The following is a 25,143-nucleotide window of genomic DNA, read 5'->3' as shown; positions in this document are numbered from 1 at the left end:
CCACGTAGAGCACATTGCAGTAATCCAAGCAGGAGATAACCAGAGCATGCACCACTCTGGCGAGACAGTCCACAGGCAGGGAGGGTCTCAGCCTGCGTACCAGGTGGAGCTGGTAAACAGCTGCCCTGGACACAGAATTGACCTGCGCCTCCATGGACAGCTGTGAGTCCAAAATGACTCCCAGGCTGCGCACCTGGTCCTTCAGGGGCACAGTTGCCCCATTCAGGACCAGGGAGTCCTCCACACCAGTCCGCCCCCTGTCCCCCCAAAACAGTACTTCCGTCTTGTCAGGATTCAACCTCAATCCTATATCTCAGGGCTGCACAGCTAAGCCAAACCCAGAGCACAAACCAGGGGCTAAAAAAACCTTCCTTATCTGCATGGGCCTGGGACCAACACATGGCGAGCAGCTTATGTTCACCGAACCTGTCATAGCCCCAGGCAGAACATCAGCACTGATGGCATCAGATCTGGGGTTGGGCACAGGTGCCCCCGCCCCCCAAAAAATTGTTTGCTTTTTTTAAGCGTGAATCTGTGGCTAGCTTTGCAGGCCTCGCCTCCCTGTTCCTCCAACCTTCTCCAAAATCTAGCGATCCATTTGCTACAGGGATACATGCAAACAGCACTAATCCACTTAGCCATTTCTCTGTGGGGAAACAGATGGCCCCTTAAATTTGTTGGTTTTTATGAATTAAAACACACACGAAAATGACCGTCCCTTCCTCCAAAACACCCCCATCTGCAAAGATCACAGCATGTGCCTCTTGTTATATATCATTGCACCAGAATGCCGCCTTATGTTATTTTTAAAGTGGGCTGTAGCATCTCTGCACAGCAGGCAAATGGCAAATGGTCTGAAGTTTCGCTCCTCCCCCACCACCTCGCTTCCACCTCCGAATAAACCAATTCCCTGTGGCTGTTCTGAACATTAAATGCCAAACACTTATTATTATTATTATTTTCCTTTCTAGGGGAAAGGAGCTGTAAGGACAGCAGCAGACAGTAACCTTCAGAGGTATTTCTGCGGCGCACAAAAAGTTCAAAGAAAGGCTTGCAATTCTCATCTCTTTTTTTTTCCTATCCCTTTCTTGCAATCGTCTAAACCTTGGAAATTCCACAACGAGGCTCTTGCTCCAAAGCCTGGAGAGCTAGAGAAATGAATGAAATCAAAGCCATGAATCGGAGGGGGAAATTCGATCTGTGCCCAAGAAACTTGGGAGGAAAGGGGGGAGAGAGAGAGAAGTGGAGAGAAAGAGGGGTGGAGGGATGGGGGAAGCAAATCCCCAAACAAAAGGCAGGCAGAGGCAGAGGCAGCAAGACTCCATTTGCTGAAACAGTACACAAAGAAGCTCTGCTGCTGTTCTTGTGGAATGCAAGGCTTGCAAAGGGGAAGGACCGTCCATCCTCCCATCAAGGCCTCCTTCCATCTCCAGCCCTCAAAAAGCCCAGGGCAGCGAGCATCCCTTGTCTAGGGACCTTTTAGCTGTTACTGGGCAAAGTGACTTGGGAGAAGTCTCTCTGCAGTCAAGTTCCGCCCCCCCCTCCCTCGGCCTCCCTTGGACCTAGACTTCTCTCCCTCGTTGCCAGGAAACAGGGCAGCCTTTGTACCATCCCTGCCTTACCTGAGCGCCCTCCATCCTTTCAGCTAGGCAGCATCTTCAGGAAGATGGCTATCTGGGCTGGTCCTCAGCATCCTCCTCTCAGCTGCTCTGCTGCTGCCTTCATGGCCAGGAGAGACTGGGAGGAGGAAAGGAGAAGAGGGAGGGGAAGAAAGAGGCTGCTGTTCATATTCATCAGCCACTCCTCCTCACTGGCTCGGGGATTGGGCCAGGCGGCAGTAGCAAGACTCCCACCCCTGGGGGCCCTCCTTCGCACCGCCCACCAGCCGCAGACCTGTGCTGTGCTCATAGGAGTTGGAGGGGGGGGTGTTCCTCACGCCAGCAGGTTCCTCCAGTGGAATCATAAATAGCAAGAGCTTGGACAGCACTTTCAAGTCTTAAAAAAAAGCAAAAAACGCTTGGGTTGCAAAAGGGAGGGTCCATATAGCTCAGAGGTAGGGCACCTGTTTGGCATGTAGAAGGTTCAGCATCTAAAGAGTGCAGGTGAAGGACAGGACTCCTACCTGAGACCCTAGAACATGGGTAGGCAAACTAAGGCCCGGGGGCCAGACCTGGCCCCATCACCTTCTCAATCCGGCCCACGGACGGTCTGGGAATCAGCGTGTTTTTACATGAGTAGAATGTGTGCTTTTATTTAAAATGCATCTCTGGGTTATTTGTGGGGCCTGCCTGGTGTTTTTACATGAGTAGAATGTGTGCTTTTATTTAAAATGCATCTCTGGGTTATTTGTAGGGCATAGGAATTCATTCATTTATTTTTTTCTCAAAATATAGTCCGGCCCCCCACAAGGTCTTAGGGACAGTGGACCGGCCCCCTGCTGAAAAGGTTTGCTGACCCCTGCCCTAGAAGGATGCCAGATGGACAAATCAACTACCACAATAATAACAGAAACAATGGCTTCCTCCTGGATTCGATGCATCCCACGATGAATTACAGGTGTGCAGCCACCATCCAGGTGCGCTTACCAGGAGATCGAGCTTGAGAGTTTCTCGATGCAAAGGATGGGCTCTACCAGTGAGCAGGAGGAAAGGAAGCAGAAACGGCTGCAGTTTGCGTGTTCGTCTGTGGTCAGGAACAGAATTCAATAAGCGAATGCAGTTGGTTTTCACTCAGATCGTTGCTTTTTCACCTAATTGTTATTATTATTATTTATTCAATTTATATACCGCCCTGCATCCGAAGATCTCAGAGTGGTTCACAGGATAAAAATACATGACAGGAGCTCAAAATAAATAGTTAAAACAAAATCAAACTGAAACAATAACTCCCCCCTACACACACATTTAAAAAACTGTAGAATAATGGCCTCAGATGATAATCACAAGGTCTGGGTCAGTTTATATGGGGAAAGTTGGTCCTTGAGGTATTGCAGCCCTGAGTAAGTGTGCAGAATATATGCAATTACTTTCTTATACATTCTTTAGAAGTTTCCATTACATTGTAATGAATGTAAGTAACATCGGTTACATAAATAGTTATGTAATCTACATAACTTAACTTTAGGTAGGGGATAGCAATACACATAACACAGTATTTGATGGAAACCAAACTGCAGCAGAACGGAAAACGGTGCTGATTGTGATGAATACAGGTCAGAACAGAAATTGCTGCCTCCTTACAGTGAGCTACAAGGGACACGGGTGGCACTGTGGGTTAAACCACAGAGCCTAGGGCTTGCCGATCAGGTCGGCGGTTTGAATCCCCATGACGGGGTGAGCTCCCGTTGCTCGGTCCCTGCTCCTGCCAACCTAGCAGTTCGAAAGCAGGTCAAAGTGCAAGCAGATAAATAGGTACCGCTCCAGTGGGAAGGTAAACGGCGTTTCCGTGCGCTGCTCTGGTTCGCCAGAAGCGGCTTAGTCATGCTGGCCACACGACCCGGAAGCTGTACGCCGGCTCCCTCGGCCAGTAAAGCGAGATGAGCGCCGCAACCCCATAGTCGGCCATGACTGGACCTAATGGTCAAGGGTCCCTTTACCTTTACCTTACAATGAGCTACAGCCCTCACTCAACTTCTCACCTTGTGTCTCTCTTCCCCTTCCATCCATAACAATACGCATATTTTCCTTTAGCTCACCTGGATTTTCTCTCTTAATGATTTCTGCAAGAACATCACTAGCAGCAAAGCAGAACCTGCAAGCCAGTTTATACCTGCTCTGCCCAGGCCACCCCCTTGTGGCACGGCAGGTGGGCGTTATTGAGATTTTCATTAGTGTTTGACCCCAAAAGAACAGAGTCCAGGTCCGCTCCTGATCTCTCCAGCGCTGATGGAAGTAGAAAATATTTTTCTTGGTGTGAGTCAAGCCAGCAGTTACAACCTGGGAGGCAGGACTGCTGAGTAAAAAGAAATACCCAGATATTCTCGCTGAACTACCCAAGGTCACACGAGGAAGTTGCAATTCTGGGAAGGAAGCCCGGGAGAGAAATACCCTTACACTTTCCAGGGCTAACCAGGGTTTGTTAGAGAGTCTGTTAAGAGTGTACATAAATCAATGGAGCAAATAAGTGCTCCAAAGTAAAGAGAATAAATTTCGGGGGTGGAGGGAATCCGCTGAAAAAGTCACACCACACAGTAGCATCTCAACTTAAATTTAAACCACCATCTGTCGGTTCCCTGCAGTACTGAGCTATTTCCTTCCGCTCCCTGTCCTACATAGCGAGTTGCAAAATTAGACAAGCACAGCAAAGAAAGAAATAAGCAAGGGGAAAGGAGGAGGAAGGAAAGCCAACCCAAGGAGATGTTTTCTCAAGGGCACCTCAAGAGGCCAGCCTATTAATTAATGCTAATGGAAACAATATCAGACTGTGCCTAAGGAGAGCCCTGCCGTGGGATGAGATCAAAAGTGGTCAGCATCTCCTTTAACACAGCGGGGCAGCCAGAGTCCTCTCAGAAAGCTCACAAGGGGGTGCAATATTTCTCATGCATTGTTTCCCAGCAACTACTACATTTACCGTATTTTTCGCTCTATAAGACGCACCAGACCATAAGACGCACCTAGTTTTTGGAGGAGGAAAACAAGAAGAGAAAAAAATTCTGAATCCCAGAAGCCAGAACAGCAAGAGGGATCTGTCTTATGGGATAGCCACGCGCAGCCTCTCCCCTGGGCAGGGGGATGAAGGCTCCCCTAAGAGCTGCACTCTCTTTAAAGAGCGCACGGAGTGTGTGTGCGGCTCTTTAAAGGGAGCGCTGAGCAGAGCCTCCCACCTGCATTCGCTCCATAAGACGCACACACATTTCCCCTTACTTTTTAGGAGGGGGGAAGTGCGTCTTATAGAGCAAAAAATACGGTATTTCCTCTACTTGATACTGAAGCTTATATGTAGGATGCACATGGCCAAAATGGGAAATAGTAACCACCAATTGCCTTTTCTTCCCAGCATTTGTCAAATCCCCTGGAGGGAGCAAATTGCCTAGTTTAACTATGCGCTGTGTGAAAATGCACAGGGAGTCTGTAACCTATGCAGGGATTATGTTCAAGGGATTGTGCCAAAAGCCATATAGTCAAAACACCTGGCGGTCAGTGGCAGGTGGTTGCCGAAGTCATTTCCCCCCGGATACCCACCCATATTCTGCTCCCTTTTAATTTTTTTTAAATGTTTTTCCCAAGCGCATAAAACTGGGTGCACAAAGTTAAATGCGTGTTAAGTCTCAAGTTTACTGTGTTTCCTTTTGACCACCTTGAATCTTCCACTATTCAGCTTTATTGGATAAGTCCCATGAAGTGCCATTGTACAAATTTTGCCATTATTTTTATTGATTAGTGTTTAGTAATTATTTCTTGTAACTGTTAAGTATAAACTGTTTAATTATAATTTCTGATATTTAATCATACTGTTTACTATTATATTCTAATGGATGACTGAATATTGCTTTGTTTTATGTAAGTTGTTTATTTTAAAGTTATGTTTCTATTCTCTCACTGCCTCCATTTCTTCCCCTTCTATTTGCCAGGAGGTGATGGGACCAGAGGCCATGATCTTAGTTTTTTGGTGTTGAGCTTCAGATCATATTTTGCGCTCTCCTCTTTCACCCTCATTAAAAGGTTCTTTAATTCCTCCTCACTTTCCGCCATCAAGGTTGTGTCATCTGCATATCTGAGGTTGTTGATATTTCTTCCAGCGATCTTAATTCCAGCTTGGGATTCATCCAGCCCAGCCTTTTGCATGATGAATTCTGCATATACTGTATGTTAAATAATCAGGGAGACAACATACAGCCTTGTCGTACTCCTTTCCCAATTTTGAACCAATCAGTTGTAGTTAGCATCCCTAAAACACGCCAGGGAATGTTATTCTTTTGCAGTTTCAATCATTTATGATCAAAAGTATATTTCATGACCACTCTTCATCCTTGTGGAAGGGATTTCAAAACGGCAGCCCCCCTAGCTCGTGTGAATGCACCACCAGCCTTGACACCCAAGTGGGAGATTTCCTATCGAGCATCCCAACGACACCCGGAAATGTGGCTTCCACTTCGTTAGACTGCGCCCCCTTTACTCTCCCCTTTCCGCCGCCAGCCTCAACTCTTCGCCCAGCGACGGCGGTGGGGTGTCTTCCGCATTGCCTGACGAACCTAAGGGCGGCGAGGAGAAACGAAGGGAGCTTGTGGCTCTTCAGACAAACAACAACAACTCTGTGGAGTTAAGGAGAAGACGTGCGGAAAGAAACGAGGGCGTCATAAATAACCCCCGGGATCAGGCGGCATGTTGGGCAGCCTGAAACGCGCCTTCTGAGGCGAAAGGCCCCCGCCCCGCCAGCCATTCAGCTCAGCGCGCCACCCGGTGAAGAAAACCCCCTCCCCTTTTCCCAAACTGGCATTTATTGGGGCTTTGCCTCCTCTTCTTCCTCCTTGTCGTCGTCCCGAGGGCAGCCGCCGCGATGCCGCTTTACGAGGGCCTCGGGAGCGGCGGCGAGAAGACCGCGGTGGTGATCGACCTGGGCGCGGCCTTCACCAAGTGAGAGGCGTCCCTCGATTTATCCCCCCCCCCGCCTCCTTCTTCCTCCGGGCGTCGCCGACCCTCCTCGCCCCCCCTCTCGCTTATTTGTTGTTGTTGTTATTGCCCTCTCCGCCCCCTCTCGTTAATAATAATAACAACACAGTGGTACCTCGGGTTACAGACGCTTCAGGTTACAGACTCCTCTAAACCAGAAATAGTACCTCGGGTTAAGAACTTTGCTTCAGGGTGAGAACAGAAATCGCTTGGCGGTGGCAGCGGGAGGCCTCATTAGCTAAAGTGGTGCTTCAGGTTAAGAACAGTTTCAGGTTAAGTGCGGACCTCCAGAACGAATTAAGTACTTAACCCGAGGTACCACTGTATTGGGGAAAGGAGAACATATGTCATATTTAAAGCCCTTTAAAGCCCTAAACGGCCTCGGCCCAGTACAGTGGTACCTCGGGTTACAGACGCTTCAGGTTACAGACTCCGCTAACCCAGAAGTAGTACCTCAGGTTAAGAACTTTGCTTCAGGATGAGAACAGAAATCGCACGACGGCAGTTTGAGACCCCATTAGCTAAAGTGGTGCTTCAGGATAAGAACAGTTTCAGGTTAAGAACGGACCTCCGGAATGAATTAAATACTTAACCCAAGGTATCACTGTAATAATAATAATAATAATAATATTTTCTACCGCCCTTGATCCATAAATCTCAGGGCAGATCACAGCATAAAAATACAAGATATAAACACAAAACTACGTGATGTGTTGGCGTCTCTCCTTTTGCAAGATGACGTCATGTTTTTGCCTTTCGCTCCTATTTACTTCCAGGAGGGATGTCGCAGACCTGGAAATTTGGTTTTGGTTTGGTTTTGGTTTATTTCTAGGCCGCTTTTCATTCAAATGAATCAAAAAGGGCACTAAGTAAAGGAGGGGGTTATTGGGCTGTTGCTTTTATTTGGATTATGTATTTTGTGGTTTTATATTTTGATTTTATTCTGTGAACCGCCCTGAGACCTCCGGGTATAAGGTGGTATATTAATACCTGTTGTTGTTATTATTATTAGCAGTAGTAGTAGTATCACCCTGAGATGATATGTATTTTGTGGTTTTATATTTTGATTCTATTCTGTGAACCGCTCTGAAACCTCCAGGTATAGGGCGGTATATAAATTCAATTATTATTATTAAAAAACAGCAACAAATAAATTGATGCATGTATGTATGTTCGCATGCTCGCTCTCCAAAACGCCATAATGTGATTTTACGAACTTCTATCACGCTGCCTCTCACTCGCCTTTTCTCCAAAATTAAAAAAACCCCAGTGCTGCTGCCTTTACCAAAGACACTGTGGGTTGCTGGCTAAAAGCATTTTCTTCTGTTGCCAATCCAGACAAAGTTCTTTGGAATAGGTTGGTATATTTATAGAAATACACACATTTACTATTCAGTCTTAAAATTCCAGGTGTGGCTTTGCAGGCGAAACAGGGCCAAGATGTGTTATCCCTAGCGAAATAAAGAAACCTGGAATTTCAAAGGTAGGCCCCCTTTTTTTTGTTTAAATGGCTGACTTTTGCTGTATATTAAAAACTTATTGAATGCAAATCCATTTAAGGTATTTTATCTGTGTTAACGTCTATAACGCTAACGTTAATTTTTCTTTAGTATTATTGTTATTGCGTCCTGAGAAGATTATAATCTGAGTTCAACGCTGGGAAGGAAATGGAGGAAAGACAGGGAAGCAAGATTTAGTTGTTTTGGTTGCTTGAGTTCAGTAGCGAAAACATCCCGCCATCATCCATCTACAATAAATAAAACATAAAAAATGGCTGGGCCTTATTTTTGAAATAAGTTGAAATAAGTCCTGTGTTCGACAGATTTATCTGATGCAATACCTTCTCTATCAATATCTGTATAATTACTGGGACAAGTGATGCTGCTTTTCTGTGTAAGTTGCTGAGACCTCCTCATAGGATAGGATGACAAGTCATGTGCTCTTAAACTGGTGTAGCCATAAATACAAGGGGTTGAAGGATGTGCTTAAGCTCTCTGGGGTCTTGCGAATAATCCTCCTAGCTAAACACCAGTTGTCGGGTGGCAGTAGTGACATTGAGTGGCATCTTACCCTAAGCAAGGCGGACTGGACTAGGAGACGAGAGAGAGACTGAGGAGAAGGAGGAGCTTTGTTAGCTAGACCAGTATTGGGCTGCTTGCATAGGGGTCTTGCACAGGAAAAAGTTCACTAGGTTCCCACTAGGTTAAAACTATCGAGAAAGAAACCTGTTGTTATTTTTGAAGCCAATTCAGTGTGCGTGATGACGGTGTTAAAACTGTTTCAAATGGACTTCTTTCACAGCCTGTCAAAGTTGTTCAATACAACATCAATACAGAGGAGTTATATTCGTACCTGAAGGAGTTCATCCACATGTTATACTTCAGGTAGGATATGCCGCTGTAATGACTTTTCCTCTAACAAGCGATTGACTAGGAAATGGATTGCTTAGGTATCTTGTTGCAATACAGTACCATAATGGTTGTATCAAGCATTATAAAGTCTACATCCGCATTTGAATTGTACATAATTTGGTGCTGCGTCTGTGAAGAGGCTCCCAGAATCGGGAGGTGGCTGCTCTTAGCGTTGAGCCCAGATTGTCTGTGTAAAACAGGTAAGGGGCACCCTCGCTGCCTCAAAGACCATTCTGACCTGCAGCACTCTTTGAATCATACGTAGCCTAAGACACAGGAATTCTGTGCTTGGGCTTGTACGTTAGGCTAAGCCAGGATGGGCTGGAACCTTGTATTGGGAATTGGGAACTGGATAATATTGGATCCACCCCTCCCCTGCAAGCCAGTCACCTGACATCAGAATGACAGTGTTTTTAGAAGAAAAATGTCCATCTGCAATTGCAGCTTGAAACCAAAATGTGCCTGCAGGCAGCAAACCACCTCGACAGCACTAGGGAGTTTCTAGTGGGAAACTCCTTAGTGCAGCTAATCTAAATGGGGCTCACTGTCAGAGTCAACCACTCAACAAGCCCTGCTAGTAAACTTTCATTCAGGAGCTCATTTGGAAGTCCTGATTGTTCCTTCAAGGCCACATCCTTGAATTACTGCTTGTGATATCAGGTATGGGGCAGGTGGGCATGATTTAGGTAGGGGCGACTGCCTCGCAAGCCATATTGGGACCAGTGCTGGGTCTTATTCGGCCCACAAGCCAAAGTTTCTCCGCCCATGCCGTACGAAGAGGTTAATTCCAAAAGGGGCTTGTCAGTTTTGACCAACATTCCATTTGGAAGAAAATTATTTCTGGCTAGCGCCTTTTTTGAAAGCAGACACAATTTTCAAGGCTTGCTAACAATGACTTAGGCCCAAAATTTATACAAGATTTTTTATTTTGTATTGGTAGGACTCATGGCAACATCTCCAGGTCAAAATTGGGGGTTTTGTCAAAATTGGGGTTTTTCTCAAAATTGACTTAAGCCCCTTTTGGAATTAAGCTCTTCATAAACAATGAAGAAAATGTCCTGTCTCAGAAAGGTCATAGCAACTTGAAAGAGCAACATAATCTGTTTTTCGGCCTGTAAGTAAGGGAAGGCAGGGTCTCCTTCCTCATATTTTTCTGTGCAAAGAGGCAGCATTCCAATATGTGGCTCTGCCCATTCTCCCATCCCAGTCCCACCCATACAACATTATTTCTGGCTCCTGTTGTTTTCTTAATTAGCTATGCAGTCCCGTCTACAATGAAGTAAGTCCCACTGTGTTTGAAGGGATTGAATCCCATACAATGGATTGCAGCCTATGTTGAGTGACTGTGGAAATCACCAAAGTCTTGACCGGGGGTGATTAATTTTACAAGAAGAGGTGCCAGCTGTTGATTCTGCTTTCTGGTCTCACCCATTCACTTTTCAGGCACTTGCTGGTAAACCCCCGAGACCGCCGTGTCGTGATTGTGGAGTCTGTCCTGTGCCCCTCCCATTTCAGAGAGACGCTTACAAGGGTTTTGTTCAAATATTTTGAGGTAATACATTCCAGACGTCTGCTGCAGCTACCTGTCTACTTGTCTAGGTTTCTTGGCTTGCTTGTGGGGAAAGCAGCTGCTGAGCTCACCTGGGCTTTTCAGTAGCTGCTGTATCAACGGTTGAATAATGGCCAAAGCCTGGATCTCGGCTCAGTTCCACAACAGCACCTGCAAAGCAATCCCCTTAAAAATGGAGCTTAATAAGATGGCCAGGTGCTGGAGACCTGCCTTTGCAGTTCCAACATGAACCTGCTGGCTGGTGCAGCCTAGAACCCCGTACCTGCCCCAATGGTCCTTATGGAGCATCCTCACTCGCAAAGTTTTCCATACCAACCTGAATAGGCAGGGTAGACAGGTATTCACAGAGCTAGTCAAAGGCAAGAGGAAGCTCTATTGAGATTTGTGTGTATATCAGAGACCTTGCACCTGCAGAAGAGTGCTGAATTATTATGATTGTTTATAAATATTAATATAATAATATATTTTATTTATACCCCGCCCTCCCCAGCCAAGGCCAGGCTCAGGGCGGCTAACAAGCAATAAGCAATAATAAAAACAAGTTGAATGAATACAACTTAAAAACAAGGTTAAAATACAACATTAAAACATTGAACCATTAAAATTCAGCCTCATCACAGGAGGAGAAAGGAAAAAAGAAAGGCTTGACTCCAAGCCAAAGGCCAGGCGGAACAACTCTTGTCTTACAGGCCCTGCGGAAAGAAATCAGATCCTGCAGGGCCCTGGTCTCATGAGACAGAGTGTTCCACCAGGCCGGGGCCAGTGTTGAAAAAGCCCATCTACGTAATTAAAAGGCACAATTTCACCGAAACATTAAAATGAATATCCATAGTTAAAATATGCAGCAAGCTCATTAAAACAGCGCAGTGGTTAAAACAGGACCTTCAGATCAAGAGAGCAGGAGAATGCTTGTCTAAACAGCTGTGTCTTCCAAGAGCCGGCGGAATGCCAGTACTGATGGGGGCCACTCATATTTCAGCAGGGAAGGAATTCCAGAACACTGGCGCCACCAGTCCAAAAGCCCAGCTCTGTTATCACAAGGGCAGCTTTCCACAACCTAGTGTCCTAGGCATCCCAGGCTACAAACACTCTTAAGGTCCCATCTGCACTATTATGTCCAACCCAGTATCCTACCACTTTAAACATGTTGGCGGCTTCCCCCAAAGAACCCTGGGAGATATAGTTTTATGTGGGTGCAATTCCCATAGTGATTTAACAGTCACTCTTCCCAGGGAATTCTGGGAATTGTAGCTCTGTGTGGGAAATGGGGGTCTCCTAACAACTCCCAGCTCCCGTAGAAAACTACAGCTCCCAGGATTCTTTGAGGGAAACCATGGCTGTCTAAAGTGGTGCTGCTTTAAATGTATCATGCAGATGGGACTTAGCTCCCTCTTTCAAATACATCTAAAGGGAAGAGCAGTAGCCTGTCTCACTGCATGATAATTATTTGAATATGAGGGCTCAAGATGGTAAACATGGTACTATAGAAATTTCTAGAGTTTTATAGGCCCATATCCTTTTGAACCTTAGCTACCAGTTGCCTCAGAAAAGCAGGTGCTTGATGCTTCCAGACCTTCTAAATTTTCTTGCAATGTGTTCAGCTTGTCACCTCTGTGTTCCTTCCAGGTTCCTTCTGTGCTCTTTGCCCCAGGCCACCTGATGTCTCTCCTGACCCTTGGGATCAATTCTGCTATGGTTTTGGATTGTGGCTACACAGAAAGTATGGTGCTCCCTGTATCTTTTTTTTTTACCCTCCGGTGCGACTACTTCAAGAGGAAAACATTAATCAAGACAGCTTTTAACTCCCACAGTCAACCACCACAACGGCATCATTGGCAGGGTGGGTGGGGAGGCCTGTTGTCTCATGTCTGTCTTTGCCAAACTTTCGGAAGACACTTGATTCTTACCCATGCTGGCCTTGTGAGGTCACACTTGCTTCTGCAACATGCTTTCATCACAATTCCATTCCTTTCTGTCTCACATTCTCCCTCTTTCCATATCAAATACAAAAAGATAGTCGAAACAAAATAAAAAAAATTCTTCCGGTAGCACCTTAGAGACCAACTAAGTTTGTTATTGGAATGAGCTTTCGTGTGCATGCACAAATCTTCAGATACACTGAAACAGAAGTCACCGGACCCCTATATATAGTGAGAGGGTGGGGAGAGGTATTACTCAGAAGGGTGGTGGGAATGGGTGATTGGCTGATAGGTGTGGTAAACCTGTTGACGACTGTTAACGACTGCAGTTGGGCTTACATTAAAAAGCAATGTGTGAGATGGCTAAAAATAGGAGAACATTCTATACAAGATCTCAAAGTAACTGTCTTATTACAGAAGAATTTCAGAAATAGACTGGAAAGAGAAGTTGCTGAATTGCAACTTATTACCATACTTAAAACCATGGAGAGACCTGGTCTGAATAGAGACATTGGATTCTTATCTCATTATACATGATAAAGCCATCTCGGCCATCTCACCCCTTGCTTTTTCCTGTAAGACCACGAAAGCTCATACCAATAACAAACTTAGTTGGTCTCTAAGGTGCTACTGGAAGGAATTTTTTTATTTTGTTTCGACTACGGCAGACCAACACGGCTACCTACCTGTAATTAAAACAAAAAGATAGTGTGTCATTGGACTGCTTCCAGCCCTCCAAAAGACATTTCTCAAGCTTTTGGAGAGCTCAGGGCTGCGGTATTTGGAGCCAAACAATATAAGTTTATCTTCTTTCCTCTTTGGCCCATTTGACTTGTCAGTTGATTGTATGGAGAAGGAAGCAGCTGTTAGAAAGATGGTGCTTGTGTGATTCTTGTACCTGGTATATCGTAAATACTATTCATGAAACATCCTTAGCTGCTTGCAGATCTATGAAGGAATTCCAGTTCTGAACTGCTGGGGGGCGCTACCATTGGGAGGAAAAGCCATTCACAAGTAAGTTGACAGAAAATATTTTGGCAAAGTTGAATGGGACCCTGTGGGACACCTATACATATATAAAAGGATGTCACATAGAGGAGGGAGAAAGGTTGTTTTCTGCTGCTCCAGAGAAGCGGACACGGAGCAATGGATCCAAACTACAAGAAAGAAGATTCCACCTAAACATTAGGAAGAACTTCCTGACAGTAAGAGCTGTTTGACAGTGGAATTTGCTGCCAAGGAGTGTGGTGGAGTCTCCTACTTTGGAGGTCTTTAAGCAGAGGCTTGACAACCATATGTCAGGAGTGCTCTGATGGTGTTTCCTGCTTGGCAGGGGGTTGGACTCGATGGCCCTTGTGGTCTCTTCCAACTCTATGATTCTATGATTCTAGTCCAACCCCCTGCAATGCAGAAATCTGAACTAAAGCATCCATGACAGATAGTCAGCCAACCTCTGCTTAAAAACCTCCAAAGAAAGTCCACAACCTTCCATTCCACTGCCAAGCAGCTCTTACTGTCAGAAAGTTTTGCCCGATGTTTAGTTGGATTCTCCTTTCTTGTAATTTGAATCCACTGGAACAGGAGAAAACAAGCTTTCTCCATCTTCCATGTGACGTTCCTTTAGATATTTGTAGATGGCTCTCATATCTCCTCTCAGCCTCCTCTTACCCAACTCCTCCTTCCATTCCTCATAAGGCTTGGCTTCCAGACCCTTTAGCATCTTGGATGCCCTTCCTCTGCACTCATTCCAGCTTGTCAACATCCTTCTTAAATTGTGGCACCCAGAACTGGACACAGTATTCCAGGTGTGGTCTGACCAAGGCAGAACAGAGTAGTACTATTCCTTCCCTTGATCTGGACGCTAGACTTCTTTTGATGCAGCCTAGAATAGCATTAGCTTTTTTTTGCTGCTCATAAGGAGAAAGATTTTCCACCAGTCCTCCAAGCATGACATCTGAAACGTGAGAGCATCCTCCAGTTGCCTTGCAGGCCTTAGTGGAGTAGTTAACATTGGCTGGCGGTGAGCCACTGTCCGTCTCATAAATACTAGGAGCAGAAAGTTGGAAATGGCTTGTTGTGTGTATGCATCGTGTTGCCTGAATGCTTTTTTGCTAAATCACCTTTTTTGCAATCCTTTAGAGAACTGGAATACCAGCTGCTGGAGCAAAGCACTGTGGATACAGGAACCACCAAAGGACAGAGCCTTCCCTCGGTGATGGGTAACTATTATTACAGTTAATGAGAGGCGGGTGTTGCTTATTGGAACTGTTCAGAGGAGAATGGGCTAAATCCCCTCTCCTCCCATTCGATTTTTAAAAAATATAGTTTTTATTAAATTTTCGGTTTTACAATTTCAGATAAACATTTTACATACTTGAAATATCAATGACTTCCTTTCTCTTTCTGTGGTTCAGATTGCATATCTTAAATCCCTGCATATTTTACAAAAACTATACCAATTTTCCATTATTACGTCCATCAAAAATTATTTTCACTGTTGAATTAATCTTAATGCTGCCAGCATTTTCATCTGTACATAATTATTTTACATATATACAGTAAACGTTTTCCAATCTTCTTTAATGTGTGTTCTTCTTGTTCTCTTATTCTATAGGTGAAACTCAAAAAATTAGAATATTGTGGAAAAGTTCATTTATTTCAGTAATTCAACTTAAAAGGTGAGACTAATATATGAGATAGACTCATGATATGCAAAGTGAGATATGTCAAGCCTTTATTTGTTATAATTGTGATGATCATGGCGTACAGCTGATGAAAACCCCAAATTAACTATCTCAGAAAATTAGAATATTAAATGAAATCAGCAAAACAAGGATTGCAAATAGAGCAATATTGGACCTCCGAGGAGTAGAAGCATATCTCGCTTTGCATGTCGTGAGTCTATCCCATATATTAGTTTCACCTTTTAAGTTGAATTACTGAAATAAATGAACTTTTCCACAATATTCTAATTTTTCAAGTTTCACCTGTATATGTTGAAGTCTGCAATCTGTGCATATTCCATCAGCTTAAGTTGCCATTCTTCTTTAGTTGGGAACTCGCTCATTTTCCACCTCCCATCCGATTATTGTTACTAAAAGAAAAGTAGAAAGCAAACCTTTTTCAAGTTAGAAAAGGGAGTGTCAGAAATGGTTCATGAATTCTTATTGCCCCTAAGAAGCAGTGATCCACATGCATTACTGAATCTGTTGGCTTCCAACCATGAGCATGTTGGTTGAAAACATAAGAGCCCTTCTGCTGGATCAGACCAAAGACTCATCTGCATCCTTTTCTCATGATGGCTGCCTCTGGGAAGCCTCAAGTTGGGCCTGAGGACAATATTCAGAGACAATATTCCCTGCTCTGCTGCATAATTTGGGGGGGGGGTGTTATCAGGTGTATGAAGGATGAGGCGCAAAGTTCCACACACTGCAGTTGTCTTGTTACTGTAGAGAATATGTGTGTTTTTAATAATTGGATTATTTTGAAGGACTCTTCTGCTCATTTGTACTAAATTCTAAGTGCATTCTGTCTTTGGGTGCTTACAGTTCTGTTGATGCTTGTCAGGGAGCTGGCATCAGAGTGAGAGGTGAAGGGGAGGCTCCCAGATTCTGCAGGCGAAGGTCCCAGCACCAGGGGGAGAAGCAGCTTGGTAGAGGAGGAAGGAAATCAGCGCAGCACCAGGGATCAAGGGGGGCAAATGGGGGAAGCGGAGGGAGAGCTCCGGGATTCTTCTCTGGACATCAGTGAGGAGAGCACAGGTCCTCCGCTACCCACACCCTCCCTGCGCAGAAGACTCCCGCGCAGTGAGAGGAGGAGGCGACTGGGAGTCAGACAGCTTCTATGCTGGAAAAGTTTTAAGAAACGCCCACAGACAGATTCTGCCAGCGACTGAGGCAGCCACGCTGAGATGGGCTGTGCAGTCAGAACAGTTTAACCAAGGCAATTAAGCCTGGAACGGCGGCAGTTTACGCACGAGTAACTCAAACCCGTTACAATGCTGTTTGAGCTAAACCTATTTTATCTGTAAGCCGCCTTGAGTCCCTGTAAGGGAAAAGGGTGGGGTATAATCATCATCATCATCCTGTATTTTAGGTTCTGTTCCAGAAGACATTGTAGAAGACATCAAAGGTAAGATGACTGCCTTCATACAAATCTTCGCTTTCCTTTCATCCAGAAATCGCCATCTTTAGCGCTATGAAATAGATTGAAGAAAGGTTGAGTTCAGTGGGAATTATTCCCAGGAAAGGAAGCACAGATTTGTAAACTTTGCTAGGCAATTTCCACCTCCCATTTCATTGGAGGGAGCAAACCGTTCCTAAAATGGATTGCCTTGATTTTAATTGATTGCCTCATTCTTGCTGGTATAATCCTAATATTTACAACCAGATGAAGGTTTCATTTTTGGAATAATAATTTTTCAGAGTAGTATTTACAGTTATATCAAAAATTACTGATTTGGTTATACTATTAGAAATGCATTGACAGATAATTATGAAATTATTGTGAGGTTTAATAAGTTAACTGTATTTGGGCAACTTTTCTGCTGTACTTTATTGGAAGGAGGAAAAATAAACATTTCCTTAATAACTGTTTAAATAATTTATTTAACTAAAACAATAACATTATAGCATATGTATCCATGTTTGTTAACTGATGTGTTTAAAGAATTAAAAAAAACCACCAACCTTAAATGAGTTTTAGCACACATGAAAAACGTAAAACAAATCCTTATTTCCTGATGAATAGCCTTTGCACTATAACGTAACTTAAATAGAAAACTATCTTTAGAAAGATTATTCCTCCAAAAGCATTTTATTTTAAAAATCCAATTTAAATAAAAAAAAATCCCTTTTATATATATATATTTTAATCATTGGCTTTTTCCACCCTGATCAGTGTAATATGCTCAAACCGGCCTACTCCGGTGAGTAACCTGACCGCTGAATTCTGCACTAGCTGAAGTTTCTGAACAGTCTTCAGAGGCAGCCCCACATATAATGAATTGCAGTAATCTAGCCTAGAGGATACAGAGCATAGACAACAGAAGTTAAGCTATCCCTCTCCAGATAGGAGCGCACCTGGGCCACATGTCGAAGCTGATGGAAGGCACATTGCAACAGTGAGGCCACCTGGGCCTCAGGCGACATATTATTATTATTATTATTATTATTATTTATTATTAATTTATTTATTTATTTATTTATTTATTTATTTATTATTTGTGCCCCGCCCATCTGGCTGGGTTTCCCCAGCCACTCTGGGCGGCTTCCATATAAACCAAAAATACACTAAAATCACACATTAAAAACTTCCCTGAACAGGGCTGCCTTAAGATGTCTTCTGAATGTCAGGGAATTGTTGATCGCTTTGACATCTGAAGGGAGGGCGTTCCACAGGACGGGCGCCACTACCGAGAAGGCCCTCTGCCTGGTTCCCTGTAGCTTTGCTTCTCGCAGTGAGGGAACCGCCAGAAGGCCCTCGGCGCTGGACCTCAGTGTCCGGGCAGAACGATGGGGGTGGAGACGCTCCTTCAGGTATACTGAGTATGTCAAGAGCAGGCAACCTCCCATCCGTACACCCATTAAAAGGACTGTATAGACCAGCAGTTCTCAACCTGCGGGTCCCCAGATGTGGTTGGACTACAACTCCCATCATCCCTAGCTAGCAAGGCCAGAGCTCGGGGATGATGGGAGTTGTAGTCCAACAACTGGGGAACCACAGGTTGAGAACCACTGGTATAGACTGTTAGGGTGAGAACAGTTCTGAAACCGTTTCTGCTCGTCTCCAAAGTTCGCACCTGTTTCGTGAGCGACCTCCAGCGGGGGCTGAAAATCCAGGCGGCGAAATTCAACCTCGACGGCAGCGCTGAGGTATGCGAGGAAGGAGCTGGATTTCCCCTTTCAGTAAGAATGAACTTGATTTCCTTCTCTTTTGCTTTTCGCCTTCTGACAGCCTCTCTTGTATTGCAGCGCCCCACTCCACCTCCAGACGTGGACTATCCGTTGGACGGAGAGAAGATTTTGCACGTGAATGGAGCAATTAGGTTAGATAAAAAATATTTTTTTTCTTGATTTCCCCCTCTAAAAGCTAGGTGCGCCTTATGGTCCGGTGTGCCTTATGGAGTGAAAAATACGGTAGTTTTATCCTGTGTTCTAGTAGTACGAGAGAGAGATAGAAAAACGCCACTCTCTTTTGACTTGCTGTGCAAACGTGGCGGCCGTTATCCAAAACACTGTCATCCCTGACGGCTCAGCTGGCAGCCTTGTAAACCCACATAGCCAAACAGAAGGAGCAACAAACTTTGCCCCGTGGGGGTGTCCTCATGTCGATTTTTCCCCTTCGGTTCGGCAGCTGGGAGGAGTTGGGTGGCGTCTTCTGATCCCTTGTTCTACGTCTGGATTACTCAAAAGCCTCCGTTTGCTTCTTTCCAACAGGGATTCTGTCGTCGAAATACTCTTTGAGCAGGACAACGAAGAAAAGTCGGTGGCTACTTTGATCCTGGATTCACTGGTTGAGGTACTACGGTTGGCATTTTGCTTCTTTGGGTTCCTCCCTCTCCGCCAGTGATGAATCTCCCATCCCCACCATGCAAAGCGCACTCATTCTGCAAACTAACTGGCCCTTCTGTCCAAGAGCAGAAGATAAGCTTCCTCCAACCTTCCGTCGTGCGCCATTTTCTTTTTTTTCCTTTTTTTAAAATAATATTTATTATCGTTTCAAAAGGTACAAAGAAAAAAACAGAAAACAAAGAAAACACACACAACCAAAAAACAAAGAAAGTTCCACCTTTTAAATCTCATTTTCAGTAGCTTCTTTGCTTGACCTCCCCACGCCTCCCCTTCTTGTATTCCCATTCCAATATTTTGTTCAGCAAGTTTTAAACCTTAGTGTCTTATCCATATATTGTTGATACACTTCTTTATAGTCAGTTTAACCCTTATTTCATTATTATATTTACTTCAGTTTAATCATTAACGTTAGAATTGTATACCTTAATCATATATAAAGAGAAAAGAAAAAAAAAGCAGAAAAGAGAATACTTTTCCTAAAGTTGTCCCTAGTTCCCATCCACGAATTCCCCATTCTTATAATAATAAATGACATAAAAAATTTTATACTGCAAAATAAAAATCAGGCCCCCTTTGGGCTCCCAAACCCTCCTTTTCCCTCCCCGGTTTCAGTCCCAAACCAAAAGCCATTAGTCCATCTTTTTAGCCTGGTGACCTTACGTCCGAGGCTCTCAAGTCCCTTTCTGTCCCTTTCAGCCGGCTTCTTTGGAAGTCTCTTATATTAAGTACCCAAACTCGAAAAGATACTTTCTCCATGTTGGCGATGATTCTTTCAACCAGGCCTGCTTGTTTAAAAGTGGAGCTCCAGCTCTGCTTCTTAAATTCATATGTCCCAAATAGTCCAACTTTCACTCTGGTCGAGTTTGAAGTCGTCTTGACAGATCTTCGGCTCTCATTTGTCTTCTGTAGCTTTTCGGCCGCCCCACCTTTCTGCTCCTCCTGTTTAACAGGTATCTTTTCCTCCTCTTCAATCTTTGATTTCTTTTCTTGTCCAGCAGCCTGTGTTTTGAACATCAAGTCCTTTTCCATCTCAGTAGCTATATTTTCTGTTGATTTCGGCTTTGTAGGACTTGTAGACAAAACATGGCCTTGCTCATACATCTCTCGCAGCTTTCCCATGAGAAAAACCAGCTCTTGCAACTCAGCTCGTATTTGCCGACCTATTTCCATTCTTGTAATGTCCGTGAATCCCCTCTAGAGGGATTCTAGTTACTTAGTATTCCTTTCACTTCCGACCCAAAAGTCAATTTTGTTTGTATCAATCTTTCTTTACTTTCAATACTTTGTAGCAAAATAAGCGGCTAAAGTTAAAGCTTTCAGATTTTCCGAACTTTGACAGCTGATTTGACAGCTGTCAAAAGCTTCCTGTAAATCCTCAACAGGCTCTTTTCACGGGTTACTCCCTGTCTCGAGAAAAGTGGTACTTGGTCAAAACAAATAAACTCTTGCCCTCCAGCACAATAACTTAGTCTTTTTAAATCCGTGGAATTAATATCTTTTATCCAATCACAAAAAATAACAGACAGCTCTTCTCACAACCTTAGTTGGCAGATCCTTGCTGTTAAACTGTTTACAATGGGAGGGAGACGGACTTCCTCTTTTCACCTCCCCCGCTCGTGCCAAATCCATAAACGAAATAATTTAAGTCCAGTTCCAAATTACTCACGGGTTGTTGTTCTTGATTTTAAGTCCGAATTTTAGAAGGAAGAAGTCAGCGCTCTCCGACAAATGGCATGCGGCTTCACTCGGCAGGGTTAGCAGAGGACTCACAGCACCACGCCGCTCCCCGTCACCTGTTCCGTAGCCTTTAAAAAGGCTCCTTCACGGGTCGGGAGGGCGCTAATGGTGCCCGCCGAGTCACCACGTCCACGGGCATCCGCGCCCGTGGTTTTTAAGGGTCCCCGTGTCGCCGGCACGGCAAGACCCAGCCCCTGTCGAGCAGATTCCCTCCGGAGCTCGGAGGGAATCCGCCACTAGCCGATCGCGCTAACCCGGAAGTGGCCGTCGTGCGCCATTTTCTCCCAGTTGCCGGGACGGACTCCCTTTTTGCGCCCCGTAACTCGCCGAATTTTAAAGAGTTCAGAGTTTTAAAGCAATGCTCGGATTAGCTCCGCAAGTTATAAGTCCGAATTCGTTATTAATTTTGGAAGCTGGCCACTTTCATAAGAAGCCTGAGACTTCGCGGTGTGGGTTTGAAGCTGCTCCCCCCTCGTGCCCGCAGCTCAATCCCGTCCCCGAGTCTATTATTAAGACCCGGGGAGCAAGAGAGCACTTCTGGGCACCGCTGGGTACCACATCCCTCAGGATCTCTTCCTGAAGTTCTGAGGTCCGCATAGACTTCGCAAAACCTCTCAAATAACTGCCACACCGCTCGAGACCCCCCCCCCAGGGTTATCTCACACTTCTTTTCATTGCCATGGCTCCGCCGGAAGTTCAGAAGATAAGCTTCCTTAGCAAAGCTACAATGAACCTCTTGGTAGCCACACAGTTTCAGTCATGTTGTCTGCCAATCCTCTGGTTGATCTGCCGCTCTCCCTGCCATCTGCTGCCCACTTTCCTTCTCCCCCCCCCCCCCCCGCAGATCAGTATATCGCTACACAAACAGGGACATTGTGGCAAACCTGCAAGCTGCACACCAGCCCTTGTTGAGCCCGTGGCCCGAGTGAATCATTCTCTCTCCTCCCTTTCTCTGCCAGTGCCCGATAGACACCAGGAAGCAGCTGGCTGAGAACTTGCTGGTGATTGGCGGCACCGCCATGTTGCCAGGATTCCTGCACAGATTGATGGCAGAGATAAGGCACCTGGTGGAGAAGCCCAAGTATAAGGAGATGCTGGCATCCAAGACCTTCCGAGTGCACACGCCACCAGCCAAGCCCAACTGCGTGGCCTGGTTAGGAGGTAAGTCTGAGACACCTGTGAGTTAACTTTGGGATGCTTTGAGGGGCTCACAACTCGAGAACGGGGCCTCCTCTGCAGTGGCTCCCCGTCTGTGGAATGCTCTCCCCAGGGAAGTCTGCCTGGCGCCTTCATTATACACCATGGGTAGGCAAACTAAGGGCTGGCGGCCGGATCTGGCCCAATCACCTTCTAATTCCGGCCCATGGACGGTCTGGGAACCAGCGTGTTTTTACACAAGTAGAATGTGTGCTTTTATTTAAAATACATCCCTGGGTTATTTGTGGGGCATAGGAATTCATTCATTTTTTTTTCTTTTTTCAAAATTTAGTCCAGCCCCCCACAAGGTCTGAGGGGCAGTGGACCGGCCCCCTGCTGAAAAAGTTTGCTGACCCCGTTATACACCTTTAGGTGCCAGGCAAAAACGTTCCTTTTTAATCAGGCCTTTGACTGACCTGATCGACTTTCTGTACCCTTTTAAAATGCAGCTCTGTTTTGGGGGAGGGGGTAGTATTGGGTTATTGTTTTTACTTTGATTTTATGTATTGTTATCTTTTATGTGAGACCCCTGAGACCTCCGGGTATAGGGTGATATATAAATTTAACAAATAATAATAATAATTAATAATAATAACCTCTAGCCCTGAGGCCATACCAAGATCGATCCAGAGGTGCCCAAGTGCGAATGAAGCCCAATGAAACAAGCACTTCTTGTCCCAAGAGTCTTTAATTCCTGCTTTCTGTTCCGTGTTACAGGAGCAATCTTTGGAGCCCTCCAAGACATCCTGGGCAGTCGTTCTGTGTCGAAAGAATACTACAACCAGACAGGCCGCATCCCCGACTGGTGCTGCCTCAATAATCCTCCATTGGAAATGATGTTTGATGTTGGGAAAACGCCCCCGCCCCTGATGAAAAGGGCCTTTTCCACAGAGAAGTAGGAGTCTGGCTGAGACACGGGTCTTGTTTGCATTGCTGCCCTTCCTTCCTCCCTCCCTTCCTCCCTTCCTTCCTCCCTTCCTCCCTTCCCTCTCCTGAGGTTAGACTGTGATGGAGCTGGAAGCACACATTCAAGCCAGCCAGCAAGGGTCCAATTCTGGAGCAGGAGACAAGCTATCAGCCACTTCCGCTTCCCCAACTTAAGATGATACCCCAATGATAATGTTTATTTATATGTACAGTCATTACAAGGGCCTGAGCTTTCAACCTTTGCTGTTACTTAAAGCATTCTAAAACTTGTCAGAACCTGAAACCGCACTTCCAGTGTTCTCTGCCAAACTCAATGTAACGTTTTATTTCACAGTAGTTCATTAAAATGTGCAATTTATCAGTATTTGTGCGTGTGTGTTTTCTCCACCCATCCTCCTAGAGTAAGCTTTCGTGCAGCTGACTCTTGTTTCCCAAAGCTTTGTTGTTGTTGTCATTTAGTCGTGTCCGACTCTTCGTGACCTCCTGGACCAGAGCACGCCAGGCACTTCTGTCTTCCACTGCCTCCCGCAGTTTGGTCAAACTCATGCTGGTAGCTTCGAGAACACTGTCCAACCATCTCATCCTCTGTCGTCCCCTTCTCCTTGTGCCCTCCATCTTTCCCAGCATCAGAGTCGTTTCCAGGGAGTCTTCTCTTCTCATGAGGTGGCCAAAGTAATGGAGCCTCAGCTTCAGGATCTGTCCTTCCAGTGAGCACTCAGGGCTGATTTCCTTAAGAATGGAGAGGCTGGATCTTCTTGCAGTCCATGGGACTCTCCAGAGTCTCCTCCAGCACCAGAATTCAAAAGCATCCATTCTTCGGCGATCAGCCTTCTTTATGGTCCAGTTCTCACTTCCATACATCACTACTGGGAAAACCATAGCTTTAACTATACGGACCTTTGTTGGCAAGGTGATGTCTCTACTTTTTAAGATGCTGTCTAGGTTCTTCATTGCTTTTCTCCCAAGAAGCAGGCGTCCCAAAGCTTACACCATAATAAATTGGTTAAAGATGCTACAAGACTTTGCTTTTCCTGCACAGATTAACACTTCTACCCCTCTGGAAGATTCCCCCCTTTTTGAGTCTTTTTTGTGTTCTCAGGCCTGCTTTCCAAAGGCTTGAAGTGAAATCTTACACCTCTACCATTCCTCAAAAGCTTACACCATAGTATATTTGTTAGTCTTTAAGGTACCAGAAAACACTCTCTTTATATCAAACAGTACTGTCTTTTTTCACTCGCTCACTACCAAAGTCCCTCATGGTGATCTCTGCCTGCTGACAGTTGCCTCAGAGTTACCTGAGGTGGGATCTTTTGGATTGAGGCAACCATTGTTGTTGTTGTAATAATAATAATAATAATAATAATAATAATAATAATAATAATATTTTTTTATTTATACCCCGCCCTTCCTGGTTAAAAAACCAGGCTCAGGGCGGCTAACAGCAAATTTAAAACACTTTAAAACAATTATAAAAGCAGCATAAAATACAGTATAAAAACATGAATAACAATAAAATTCAAAAATCAGATAATCCCCAGGGCTAGCTGGCTGAATTGGTCCTGCTTGGGCCAGCGAGGAGCCCAGGGGAGAATTAGCTGTGGGGTCTCAGAGCGGGTGATCTTCATAAAAGGGGAGGGGGGAAGAGAAGGGAAATAAAAAATCAGGCTGGATTCAAATCAAAGGCCAGGCGGAATAGTTCTGTCTTACAGGCCCTGCGGGAGGAGGTTAAATCCTGAAGGGCTCTGGTCTCATGGACAGAGCATTCCACCAGGTCGGAGCCATCACTGAAAAGGCCCTGGCCCTGGTGGAAGATAGTCTGACCTCCTTAGGGCACTTGTAACCATCCTTTTCTTGCTAAGTTGGGTGGCCATGTGCCCTACTTTACAGATGGAAATCCTTGATTTGAAGGCATCCTCTGCTCAAAGGACGCTCTGGTCAAAGTTACAAAGACAAAGAATAGTTTAAATATAAAGAATAAGGGAATAGGACAGAAACCTTGGAAACTGCCCATCAACAGTGAGCACCTAGACAACAGATTGAGCAGACACACACATCACACACTACCGTCTTCCTGGCTAGGGTGAGATGTGTTTCTGCGTATATCATAACTTATTTCCATATATGCACCTATGTATAAATTAGCATGTGCAAATTTTCTTTAAAAATTATTTTTATTTGATTTTACAAGTATAACATTATAAC

The 25,143-nt window shown here is 45.0% G+C and overlaps 3 protein-coding genes across 7 annotated transcripts in view; 2 read left to right on the top strand and 1 right to left on the bottom strand.

The window, feature by feature from the left end:
* Positions 1 to 1,804, bottom strand: part of ARMH4 (armadillo like helical domain containing 4) — a 56,046-nt gene extending 54,242 nt beyond the window's left edge. For 2 of the 4 annotated variants that reach the window (XM_083515042.1, XM_083515041.1), the window contains exon 1: positions 1,623 to 1,799. In XM_083515042.1, the coding sequence (XP_083371168.1) occupies positions 1,623 to 1,637 (15 nt within the window). In that variant the 5' untranslated portion in view covers positions 1,638 to 1,799. Of the gene's footprint in view, positions 1 to 1,622 lie in introns of all 4 variants that reach the window. The other 2 variants (XM_083515044.1, XM_083515043.1) reach the window with 2 other exon arrangements.
* The window catches only part of TBPL2 (TATA-box binding protein like 2), a 100,419-nt gene that overhangs the window by 55,558 nt on the left and 19,718 nt on the right, over positions 1 to 25,143 (top strand). The window lies entirely within an intron of this gene.
* On the top strand, positions 6,382 to 23,305 carry ACTR10 (actin related protein 10). 2 transcript variants are annotated; one of them, XM_083515538.1, is made up of 13 exons: positions 6,382 to 6,572; positions 8,019 to 8,091; positions 8,910 to 8,992; positions 10,463 to 10,571; positions 12,216 to 12,323; positions 13,455 to 13,522; positions 14,648 to 14,727; positions 16,604 to 16,639; positions 18,302 to 18,381; positions 18,481 to 18,554; positions 18,946 to 19,027; positions 21,777 to 21,978; positions 22,732 to 23,305. In XM_083515538.1, the coding sequence occupies exons 1-13, from the start codon at positions 6,496 to 6,498 to the stop codon at positions 22,911 to 22,913; spliced, it is 1,254 nt and encodes a 417-aa protein (XP_083371664.1). In that variant the 5' UTR covers positions 6,382 to 6,495; the 3' UTR covers positions 22,914 to 23,305. The 2 variants fall into 2 exon arrangements, with proteins under 2 accessions (XP_083371664.1, XP_083371663.1); XM_083515537.1 differs by having other exon boundaries at positions 6,384 to 6,572; positions 18,302 to 18,554.

This window comes from Podarcis liolepis (genome assembly GCF_965112155.1).
Source record: "Podarcis liolepis genome assembly, chromosome: 1".
Classification (NCBI taxonomy): Eukaryota; Metazoa; Chordata; class Lepidosauria; order Squamata; family Lacertidae; genus Podarcis; species Podarcis liolepis.
The sequence above is the reverse complement of the archived record's forward strand: the minus strand, read 5'-3'. Positions and strand labels throughout refer to the sequence as shown.